This window comes from Callospermophilus lateralis, chromosome 2 (genome assembly GCF_048772815.1).
Source record: "Callospermophilus lateralis isolate mCalLat2 chromosome 2, mCalLat2.hap1, whole genome shotgun sequence".
Taxonomy (NCBI): Eukaryota; Metazoa; Chordata; class Mammalia; order Rodentia; family Sciuridae; genus Callospermophilus; species Callospermophilus lateralis.
Window position 1 is genome coordinate 37,476,484 of NC_135306.1, and position 12,495 is coordinate 37,488,978.

The 12,495-nt window shown below is 44.2% G+C and overlaps 1 protein-coding gene across 6 annotated transcripts in view; it reads left to right on the forward strand.

Moving 5' to 3' along the window:
- Fam219a (family with sequence similarity 219 member A) overlaps positions 1 to 12,495 on the forward strand; it is a 58,773-nt gene that overhangs the window by 43,059 nt on the left and 3,219 nt on the right. For 3 of the 6 annotated variants that reach the window (XM_076845878.2, XM_076845879.2, XM_076845880.2), the window contains exons 2-5: positions 7,898 to 7,997; positions 11,063 to 11,165; positions 11,382 to 11,462; positions 12,110 to 12,164. In XM_076845878.2, the coding sequence (XP_076701993.1) occupies positions 7,898 to 7,997; positions 11,063 to 11,165; positions 11,382 to 11,462; positions 12,110 to 12,164 (339 nt within the window). The remainder of the gene's footprint in view (positions 1 to 7,897; positions 7,998 to 11,062; positions 11,166 to 11,381; positions 11,463 to 12,109; positions 12,165 to 12,495) is intronic. The other 3 variants (XM_076845881.2, XM_076845882.2, XM_076845884.2) reach the window with 1 other exon arrangement.

The following is a 12,495-nucleotide window of genomic DNA, read 5'->3' on the forward strand; positions in this document are numbered from 1 at the left end:
CTTGCCTAGCATGTGTCAGGCACTGGGTTTGATTCTCAGTACCTCATACAAATAAATAAAATAAAAGTCCATTGACAACTAAAAAAATATATTTTTTAAAAAACTCAACATAGTCCCAAATAAACTAATCTGGTTTCCCCTGGCAATGTAGCTATGCCTTCTCCTGCAATTTCTTATCAATTAGTACTCCTTCCCAGTTACTGCAGAGAGAAAACTAGAAGTGTGAAAATTCTCCCTTTTATATTTTATCTCTAAATCTTTTACATTTTATTGCCAATTCTACCCTCATTAACATTCCCCTTTCTGTTTATGTATCTTCTGCTTCCACTTGGTTCAGATTCCTTCTATCTCTTCTGGTAGAATTGCAGTAGTTTCCTAATTATAGTTACCTTCATTCATTCCACTCCCACCCATCTTCCACATGGCCATCAGCAGGCCTTTCATCATCTTAAATCTGATCACGTTACTCTTCTGTTTAAGGTAGCATTACCCACTCTCCATCTTCTGAGAAAACAAAGCAGAACAAATTTAAGACCCACTTTTCACCATGATCTGAGCCCTCTTAATCCCACCAATGTCATTTCCTGCTACTTTTCACTATACCTCTGAAGTTTTAATTGTAGCAAAATTCTGACTGTGCCTTAAACATACTTTGCAAGTTTCAAGCTTCTGAGCCTTTGCACATATTCTCTAAATGTTCTTCTTCCTTCCTCTTACACTGATGAGTTGATGTTTTGAGATAAATTCAAGCATCTCCTCTGACCATCCTCCCTTTGTCCTATTCCTTACACTTTTTATGGCTCATGTTACCTTTATCAATAATTATTGGGAGCTCCTTAAGGATGGGCTTACTTTCTATTTGTCTTTAGGAGACTCAGGATTAGCATTGTTAAATAATTGAAGGAAATGTACTATGACAGAGTAAGGAAAGAAAGAAAACAGGATTCCCCCTAGGTTAGGCCTTTCTTCACCCTGTGGAGAAACAACATTTTACACAGGTACCTCCACATGTAAGCCAGGCCCCAACCTATGTGGTGCCAGGGGTGCCACTGTGAGCCAGTCAGTCCCAACATATACTGTCCATGATTGTGTAGGCATCATTGGACCTATACAAATAACAACTTTATAGCTACTGCAAATACAGTGTTCATTGTGTACTATATTAAGGACTATTGTGTACTATATTAAACATTTATTAACTCATTTTATCCTTGCAGGAATCTTTGACATAGGTGTCCGGTTTCTGTTCTCGAGACTAAAAGGCTCACGGGTCACTCTAGTTAAACTGGGCTAACTGGGCTGCATGAAATAACCACACAAGAGACACAAATACCTTTTTCTTTGGGTTGCTGTGACGGCTCCTCTGACCTTAAGGGTCCGCAGAAAGAGAGAGAGAGAGAGCACACACACGTGCTGACCCTTTTTATTGAGGAGAAGCTATTCAAATGAGGCAAGGGGTCAGGTTTCAGGGGGCTGAGTCTATCTTCATGATGTCCACTGTCAGCAGGTTGACTGACACCTGGGTAGGCCACACCCAAGGGCACAGTAAGAGGAGGGAACACACACAAGGCACTTCCATGGAAGATTCTATCCTAAACAGGGCAAGGGGTTATATTACAAAGGAACAGGTGAGCATAGCTTCACCCATGGGGCTGTAGCAAGACACACCCATTTCTGTGACTGAGCGACTCAGCACCCAGCTGGGGAGTGTAACTCAGTCACCCATAAGGTTGGCTTCCCACACATAGGTATTAATATTATTTCATTTTTAGAGGAAACTGAAGACCCAATTACATAACTAGCAAATGAAGGAGCAGGGATTTTAACCTGGTGCCAGAGTCTGTGCTTTGAACCATTACAGTCATCCTTCAGTCTGTGTGGCAAGGAGATTATGTGAATTGTCTTCCTTTCAGCAAACATCCCCCAGTGCTGAGAATAAGATCAACTCACCCAAGCCATATGACTTTGCCCAGTGCAGGAGACATAATTTGAATACTGGGGAGGCAATCACAATGTCTGCTGTATACTTGTGAGAATCAGATGAGCTCATGAATTTGAAGACATGCATTAGGAATTATAAAACCCCACAAGTCTTATTTTTTGCCACCCAAAGTCCTAGCAGGATAGATTGATTGTAAAGATCTGCTGTTCATTCAGGAAAGCAGTCCCTTCTGTTACTTCTCCAGGGCCTTCCTTCTTAAGACCTCTGGCCCTTGAAAGTTCCACTCTGTTTTTTCTCCTTGTTTGCCTTTTTCCCCACTCAATTCTATCCTGTTCATCTGTAGGTTTTTTGGGTCTCAGCCTACCTTTGTATTTACTGCATGACCCCCAAGCTCCAATAAGCAAGACCAGCCAGCTTGTGACCATTCATGAGCTAGTACAGCCCTGGAATTGGGAGGCAGGGGTGGAGGTTAACATGGTGGAAGCTGATGCTCAGGCCTACATGGAGGACCTCCCAGAGAGCCTTCTTTACCTCCAAGTCCCAGCATCTTTACCACCAAGCTACATCCCCAGCCTTTTTTATTTTTTATTTTGAGACAGGATCTTACTAAGTTGCTGAAACTGGCCTCAAACTTGTGGACCATTCTGCCCCAGACTCCCAGGTGACTGGAATTACAGGTGTGAGCCACGACATCCAGCCCCAGTGTCTCTTTCTTTATGGTCCTCCTTTGCATGCTTTGAAAGTCATTAACTCTTTTTTGTTTGTTTTGGGTACCCAGGATTGAACTCAGGGGCATTCAACCACTGAGCCACATCCCCAGTCCTAGTTTGTATTTGATTTAGAGACAGAGCCTCACTGAGTTGCTTAGTGCCTCCCCAAGGCTGAGGCTAGCTTTGAACTCACAATCCTCTTGCCTCAGCCTCCCTAGCCACTGAGATCATAGGCATGTGGCACCATAGGCATTTGCCACCGCACCCAGCTAAAAGTGACCTTGGGTAACTTATCAGTGACCTTGGGTAAGATTTCCACTCTGGGTCCATGTGTCCTTATGTATTTATTTGTTGATATTATTGTAGTACTGGAATTGAACTCAGAACCTCATGCATGGTGGAAAATCACTCAACCACTGAGCCACATCCCCAACCCTTTTTGAGAGAGGGTCTCACTTAATTGCCCAAACTAGTCTAAAACTTGTGAGCCTCCTGTCTCAGACTCCCAAGTACTTGGGATTACAGGTGTGCATCACCACACCTTGGCAGATTTCCTTACTTTTTTTTGGTACCAGGAATTGTACCCAGGGGCACATAACCACTGAGCCACATCCTTAGCCTTTTTTATATTTTATTTCGAGACAGGGTCTCACTAAGTTATTTAAGGCATTGCTAAATTGCTGAAGATGGCTTTAGCTTTGAACTCACAGTCCTCCTGCCTCAGCCTCTTGAGTTGCTGGAATTACAGACATTCACTATTGCGCTGGGCAGGTTTCCTTACTCTTAAACTGGGCACAGTTATACACACCTCTAATCCCAGCAACTCAGGAGGCTAAGACAGAAGGATCACAACCTTGAGGCCAGCCTTAGCTATTTAACAAGACCTTGCCTCAAAATAAAAAATAAAAAGGACTTGGAATGTAGTTCAGTGGTAAAGCATCTGTGGATTCAAGTCCCTCTACCACACAAAAAAAGAAATCATTTAATAAATTGATGTTGAAACTGGTGATAGATACCCAGAGTCTTACTGTATTGTTTACTTTCCCTAATAATTTCCATAACAAAACATTTTTGAGGACCAGAATAGATTAAATCAACAGATGTTAACCTTTTTAAAGTAATAGAACCCTTTACCTAATGAAAATCTTACAGAAAGGTTTATATGTAGATAAAATAAAGGTGGATCTCTTCAGGTTAAAGAAAAGCCAGACCCCCATCCCTATTGCTCCCCACCTCATACTCAGTCTCTCCCTAGGCACAGAATTTAGGGAACACAGTTTAATGAAAATCATTGGACCAGACTAAAGATTATTCTGGCACTTTTGCCTTTCTCTAGCTATATTGGCTTTGCACTGGCCATTAGCCTACATATCCTGTCCCAGAAATAGTAAGCCTAGGCCATTAATCATCTCTGCAGTCTTTGGAGAATTTGTTTGAATGGTTGCAGGAACAGGGATTGCTGCTAGTGATGCATTTCAGTGTCTGTCTCTGCTGAGTGTTTATTAATAATCTTGTTAATCCCCACTCTAGTTCCCGGATCTAGCTAACGCCTGTCGGATGTCCTTGGGGAACATTTTAAATTCTCCCTGATTTCTTGGAGCCAGACATTTCCTCTCTGATACTTCCATTCATGAATATTTTACATTTATTCTCCCTGATTATATCTCCATGTGATAGACCTGGTGCATTGAGTTTCTCAGGGAATATATACAGGAAGCCCATAGTAGTGAGCTTTGTGCTTGCCACTTAAATGTAGCTCTCTATCATGGACACTGATGGAGGAGAAGCTAAATGCTGTGCTTTGTGTGGGACCTCTAAGCTTAGGCCTTTGCCATCTGACTCGTGGCCCAAAGGAGCTGTCAGTTCTCTTCAGAATCAGATAACACCAAGAACTTCCCAGTGGGCATTGGGAGCCACACGTGGGTCACTTTGACCAAAGTTGCTCACTAGTTTCCAAGTCCTCACCCCAGGACCTTTCCTTCTTGTGCAGTTCACCTCCAGTGCTATTACTAACACCTCCGACCTGAAAGAAGATGCTAAGGAACTTATCTGCACTGGGAAGTAAAAATTAACCTCAGAGAAAGAACAGCAATACCTAACACTCTCATGTGATCAATGGGATAGAGGATTAAGGAGGAGATACATGGATTGAAGGCCACAAATTTAGGAGTCTTTAGGGTAAAAATGTCAATCCAAACTATAGGAGGCATCAGGATTTATCTAGGAGTGAGAAGGCTGAGGATATGACCCTGAAGAGGAGACAAAGAGCAATAGGAGCACAAAGAAATGGCGGTTAAAGAGGCAAGAGGTGATCCAAAGGAGCACAGTATGCTGAAAGCCAGGGAAGAAAGCCATTTCCCAATAGAGGAAGTATGGGTAGCATGTGACAAATACTACAGAAAATATGGAGGAATGTGACCAAGGAACTTAGAAATGTACCAGAACTTCCCTGGAAGAATCCCACCAGCACACTTACAGGATGTACCCTTTGAAAAGGTCTCTCTCTGGCTGCCTTGGAGGTGATCCTTCTGTGGCCCAAGGGGAATACCAGAGCCCAGCTGTTGGGTCTCCACCTCTCCTATAGGTAGCAGCTAAGAAGACATTGTGGTTGCAGAAAGGCATGTGAGGGGGTGCTGGGGCTATAGCTCAGTGGTGGAGCGTGTGCCTCCCATGTAAGAGATACTGAGTTCGATCCTCAACACCACATAAAAATTAATAAGTAGACAAAATAAAGGTATTTTGTCCATCTACAACTATATATATATATATATATATATATATATATATATATATATATATATATATATATATAAAAGAAAGAAAGAAAGGCATGTGAGGGTCACTAGGGACCTGTTTCTCCAAGGCTGTAGGGGCAGGTGCTATCTCTAAGGAGCCTCCCAGGGAGGCTGCTGAGCCTGGAAGGATGAAGATTGGAAGGGCTCACAGCCTGGGAAGTTGCCTGAGATGCAGGCACTGTAGCACCCCACCTTTCAGAACAAAGCCCCCTGTCTACCTCTCCCTCAACCATGACTAAGGGATAAGAATCAGAGCAGAGGAGGGAGGCCCAAGTTATGCTCTCAGGAACTTGCAAACAACCTTGGCAACATAGTCCAACCAGGACCTTATGCTCTGAATGGCATGGGGTAACACAAACAAGGCCAGGATTTCCCTCACAAACATTCTAGACTTTTCCTTTATCCCTAGTGACAAGCATGTGTTTTTGACTACTGCCTGTGAGCTTTATGCTTGCCACTTAAATGTAGCTCTCTATCATGGACACTGATGGAGGAGAAGCTAAATGCTGTGCTTTGTGTGGGACCTCTAAGCTTAGGCCTTTGCCATCTGACTCGTGGCCCAAAGGAGCTGTCAGTTCTCTTCAGAATCAGATAACACCAAGAACTTCATTTTTAAAGGAACAGAGCCACTATATGTCATATAACCTTCTATTTTAGTTAGCTTTTTCATCACTGTGACCAAAAGAACTGACAAAGGAGAGAAAGTTTATTTGGGGTTCACAGTTTCAGAGGTCTCAGTCTGTCAATAGCTGGCTCCATTGTTCTGGGCCTAAGGTAAGGCAGAACATCATGGCAGGAGGGGCTTGGCAGAGGAAAGCAGCTCAGGGAATTGTACCAGGAAACAGAGAAAAAGATAGCTCCTCTCTCCAGGGACAAAATATATACCCCAAAGGCACACCCCCAATGATCCACCTCCTCTAGCCACACCCTACTTGCCTATGGTTACCATCCAGTAATCCTTATCAGGGGATTAATGCACTGATTAGGTTAAGACTCTCAAAACCTAATCATTTCACCTCTGAATGTTCTTGCATTGTCTCACACATGAGATTTTGGGGAATGCCTGATATCTAACCCATAACACTTTCCCTTACTGAGTCACCAGCAGCCACACAAATCCCTGAGCCTGACCTGGTGGAGCCAGTCTTGGAGCATTCGATCTTCTGTCTATTTTCTGCATCTTCAAAGGTAGAATAGACAGCAGCCTTGGATCCCCTCTGCAGTCCTTATACCTTAGGCTTCCATTCTGTTGTCCCTTGTTAAAATGTAAAAATGCATGGGATGGTAGCATCCATCTCAAGAATTGGTCATCAGCTGTTCAGGGAAAATATGGGTAACTCCAGTCCCTTCCAACTGGCTGAGGAAGGGGAGGCCAGGGTCCTGAATCTTGTAGCAAAGGATGGTATTTTGAAGGGGTGGCTAGGCTAGATAAGTACTCTGGTCAGCCCAGGGCCTACCACAGGGGTGGAGGCTATGAGGACGGTGTCAAGGGAGATTGAGAAGGTTACACATCCTGGACAACACACAGAATTGCATGCTCTCCTACCTTCCTTGTCATCTATAGCAGCAAGTGTTTTGCACTCTGGACAGCACAAAACAAACTATATACCTGCTAATTTGTCATTGTTTGTTTTCTTGCCTACTATGTACAGCCAACCTTTCAGATTCTCTCAGGAGATACTCCTTGGGACCCATCTGAGAACTGATTTGTTTGTTTGTTTGTTTGTTTTTGTCCAATTGCTTAAGGATTGTAATCTGGCTTGGCTTGGCCAGTTAGTTCTCTAGATTCTGCAAAGGACCTATTTAGCATTAGGAGAAATGGAAGAAGAAGGCCCACCTCAGGGAGAACCATCTCTGATGTTGATCCATACTTAAGTCCCCAGGAACTAGCAAGTACACAAGAAGGCCTGAGGAGTAGGGCAACAAGTATGAAAGTTTGGAGAGGAGGTCCTGTGGGTTTAAGGAAATCGTATTGAGCTGGGCATGATGGCACATACCTATAATCCCAGCAATTTGGGAGGCTGGGGCAGGAGAACTGCAAGTTAAAGGCCAGCCTCAGCAATTTATCAAGACACTGTCTCAGTGTAAAAAGTAAAAAGGGCTGAAGAAGTGATTCAGTGGTTAAGCACCCATGGGTTCAATCCCTGGGAGCAAAAAAATAGCAGAATCATGGTGGGCTTTCTGGAGGAGCCTGGATCTCACAGAACTTTGAAGATATACATTAAATGGTGTTAGTGGGACCAAGATCCTTGGCTCTTCCGTCCAGGTTTACATTTTTGTCCCATGGTAGGTGAGTCTGCCCCTCCATCTCTTAATGTTCAGCCTGTTGCCCAGGGCAAACACTCCCAGAAGCCTGGAGGACAGTTGGAAAGGCTTGCTTCAGGGCCAAGAGCAGCCCCCTCTGTGCTCACTTGCTAACAACTCTCTGTCTCTCTGCTTTTTCCTCACAGGACCCAGCTGCCGCCTCCATCTCAGACGGAGACTGTGACGCCCGGGAGGGTGAGTCAGTAGCCATGAATTACAAACCATCCCCGCTCCAAGTGAAGCTGGGTGAGTGTGTCCTGGGGGTGAGGGAGATGTGGGACATGAACAAGGTCCTCTGGGCTGGGTCTACAGTGAGGTACTACAAATAAAGCAACTCAGGCTAGTGATTACAACATGCAAGCCAGCGTAGTGGAATAGTGGCTTGCATGTTGTAATCACTAGCCTGAGTTGCTTATCTCCTGCAAGGCTAAGAAGGCAGTTACAGTTCTCTGCAGAATCCTGAAATTCCAGGAGGCATCTCTGAGGCCAAGGAGGCTCCAGGAGTTCTAGGAGATAGCTTCAGGGGTAAAAGCATGATACCACAGGGAGAGGACTTAGAAGTCCCATCAAACACTGGATTCAGGTAAGAGGAAGCTGACTTAGAGGTGGGCTGTCAGTTCCATCTGAGGGATAGAAAAGAATGTGAGTTCCAAAGCCTAGCAGATGAGCCCTTCTCCCCAGTCCAACCTTATCCCACCTGGAGGTCTCAGGACTTTATTGATTCCCATCTCGAGAAGCAGTCCCTTATTTCCTTAGTAACCTAAATATCTCCACCTTTCCAGATATCTCATCACCTTTTCCTTGGAGGTTTATTTCATGTCCACTCAATGTTAGATTACTATACAATGACTCCTTTGAAGTCATCTGGCTCCCCACCACCACCCACAGCTCCTGCAGATGCAGTTCATGCCTCACCCTATGCTAACTACTGGCCCTTCTCCCTTTAGGGACCAAAGTTTCACTGACCTCAGGCTGATGTAGGTAATAGACTTTTACTAATTACAGCACAGTACACACAGAGAAGAGCTTGCAAATATAAGTCATCATTATCCTTCAAAATTCCTCTGCCATCCCAGCCATCCTCCCAGCCATCTTTCTCCTCAGATTCCAACTTCTTACCAATAGTGGGCCCTTCCTCAGTCCTAAGAGCCCCTTCCCATCCCTTCACAAACCTTCTTCCTCATATCTGCCAAGACTCCTTTATTTTATTTTTCAGAAATAAATTTATTATTTTTTCTGTGCTGGAGATCAAAGCCAGAGTTTCATGTGTGCTAGGCAAACACTCTACCACTGAGCCATATCCCAGCCCCAGAGTTCTGTTCCTTTAATTTACATTTTTGTTTTGTTTTGTTTTTCTTTTACTTTGGTTTTCTCCTTCCAGACCACATCCAGGGAGCCCCTTGAGCTGATTTCCTGAACAGGAGAGCATTTTTCTCAGTGGAATTATTCATCTTCCTAGGACATAATACTAAAATTGCAGCCATTTTTGTTTGTTATTGTTTAATTTGTTGTATTTTAATGAGAATAAGTTCTCCTCTATTCTCACCCATCAGTTTCTCTTCTCCAGAGGTAATCATTCTTCCCTCCCCCTCAAGAGGTAATCATTCTAAGGTTTTGTTTTGTTTTGTTTTGTTTTTAATTTGTATAGTTTTATTTTGTATTTTAACACAAATGGTATCACATTGTACACACTTTCTGAAAGTTGTTCTCCTCCCCTCCACATAAAAAAGTCTTCCCCTTTGAACATCAGTATATAGCAAAAATTTTATTATTTTAAATGATTGCATAATAGTCCATAGTTTGGTTTTTGCTAGTTTGTTGTTTGCATTTTTCATAACAATTTTAGCATTCTTTAAAATAACGTTTTGTTTTCTCTCTGTTACATTACCACTAAAGCTTCTCATGAAAATTCACAACTTTTGCTAGTTGCACTAAGGAAAATCACCACCAGGAACTATTAGGCAAATTGCACCCCCTAGAGGCATGGATGGTTATGGCAGATGCTGTCTGCTGAAAGAGGCTGGGGAAAAGCTAAAGGAGCCAGACAAGCAGTGGTGGAAAAAAAAAAAAAAAAAAAAAGGTCAGAGAATATAAAATGAGAAATTTAGAGACATGGAGGTGAATCACAGGCTAAGGCAGGAGGATTACAAATTCAAGGCCAGCCTCAGTAACTTAGGAGGCCCTAAGCAACTTAGTAAGACCCTGTCTCCAAATAAAAAAAAAATTTTTTTTTAAAGAGCTAAGAATGTACCTTGGTGGTAAAGCTCCCCTAGCTCATTCCCCAACATCATAAATAAAGTGAAGTAGCTATAAAGACCCTTCCATTCTTACACTCTGGAGCATGCAGTTATTTTATGAGACAACTTCCCCTAGTGTCTTTTTCACTAAACAGGCTGTTTTCCTAAATCTAGACTTTACTTGAGATGAGTAGAAAAGAGTAGACGGGCTTTTCCAGGACCCAGGCAGCTAGCTACTAATGGTAACAGTTATTATATACCAAGCAGTGGGTCACCTGATGGCCAGCCCCATGAGCCTGGTAAGCTCTGGACCCTAAGAGAACTCAGAGACTGGTAGGAGTCAGGAGCATTGCTTAGGCAGTATAGCAAAATGGGCTCCCTTAGCCTCATGACCTCTACCCTGCCTGCCCTTTTCTGTTTCTTCCACTCTAAAACTTCAGTGGCTCCCTTTTTCTTTCTGCATTAATTCCAAACTCTTCAGTGTAACATTCAAGGCCTTCATGTTCTGAGATAGTAAACAGAGGGAGTCTCTAGCTTCTTAGCACAAGTCTTGACACATGATTAGTAACTCCAATGTTAGGAGTTTTTCAATAAGTGGCTCCTTTCCCAACCTTACCTCTCTCCCTCTTCACCCTTCTAGATCTATCCTGATGCATACTTAAGTTCTCTTCTAAATGCATTTTTGTATATTATTCTCTCCTTCCTAGGGTGCCCTTCTTTGTCCAACTCATAATGTCACCCACAGGTAGCCCTCCCTGATTGCTCCATCCTGTGATCATCTCTTTCTCTCCAGCTTTTCCTTGGCATCAAGCACACATTGACTACCCGATATGGGAGCTGTGGCTCCTTCAAGGCAAAGCTCAGCCTTCTCCTTTTGCCTCCTACTGTCTACCTCAAGTTATGCAGGGACAAGTACCATCTCTACTGAGTAGCAGAAGCCTGGAGTTAGGATTCCTACCTCAGTTCATAGAGGACCAAGGGGTTTCACAATGGAGGCAGGGCCCTGGCTGCCCCAAGTGGTAAAATAGGGTTACCTGGGGCAAGACACAGCTTCCTTCCCATATTCCCTTGCAGAGAAGCAGCGGGAGCTGGCCCGGAAGGGCTCTCTGAAGAATGGCAGCATGGGCAGCCCTGTCAACCAACAACCCAAGAAGAACAATGTCATGGCCCGGACGAGGTAGAGACCTCTCTACCCCAGCTGGACCCTACCAGCCAGCACATATCTCTGCTGGTCCTGAGTCTCTTCCTCTTTCCTCTGTCCTAGGGTGGGGTCCAAGGCAGGGAGGGAGGGAGGGAAGAGGGAAGGGAGGGAGTGAATGAAACAAGGCTCAGCCCAGTCCCCTGCCAGGTTTGTGTTCCAGTCTCCATTCCAACTCCAAAATTTTTCACCCAGGCTGGTCGTCCCCAATAAAGGCTACTCCTCGCTTGACCAGAGCCCAGATGAGAAGCCACTGGTAGCTCTAGACACGGACAGGTGTGTACACGGTCTGGGGACAGCCAGGCAAGCCATATGAACCTGTGTGAGCACATACAGGTCACACCTGCTATATTGCTAGAATTGGTATATTCCTCAATTAGGAGCTCTGCAAGGGTGAATTCCTCAGGGAATGTAATTTTTTAGAAGAAAGAGGGTGGGCAGAGAGAGAGGAAAGGAAGACCAGCACAGTGTTCTGCTATCCTGGAACAGCTGGCTACTCTTTGGTGGGCCCTGTTGTTGAATCTGGGAAGTAGGATAGATGCTTAATGCCCCACTCTTTGTAAGGGAAGAGCCCTACTCCTCAGAAAACATCTGGCTAGACCTAGAGTTTGGGAAAACCCAACAAGTGGGGTTGATTTGAGCCTAATGGGGGCAGGAGGTGGGGATAGGGATGCAGTGAAGGGAGTAGCAGTTCTGTTTGGAAGAAATAACTTATTTCTAAATAATTTATTTAGAAAGGTGGGGCTGGGGAATCTTCATTATAAAACCTGAATTTACACAGCATGCATAGATTTTATTTAGAACTTGACATTTGGTGTCATGGGGCTGGGTGTGGTATTGACTGATGGAAGCGGGGGTACAGGGAGTTTTCTATTTAATTTCCTGGAATCATTTCTTCTCTGCCCTCTCTTCTCCATGGCTAGCGATGATGACTTTGACATGTCCAGATACTCCTCATCTGGCTACTCCTCTGCTGAGGTGAGGCCCCACCCCTTGCCGCCCTAGACACACCTGAGCAGGACCACCTCTATCAAGCAGCCCAGGGTGAGGCCAAAGCCAAAGCACCTGGAGAAGAGGAATAGGCACAGCTGGGCAGAGCCCTGTGGGGACAAAGCTCCACATGGAGCTGTGGCTAGATGGGATAGCATATGAATCATTAGCTTCAACTGCAGGAAGCCTATGATTAGGGGCCAGGGTTATTGGAGCAGGGCTCTTAAATAGAATGGAGTGTGAAATATATGGGACACCTTATAAAAGTAGACCTGAAATTGGGCAAAACCCTAACAGAAGAACGACTAGATGTGAGCAG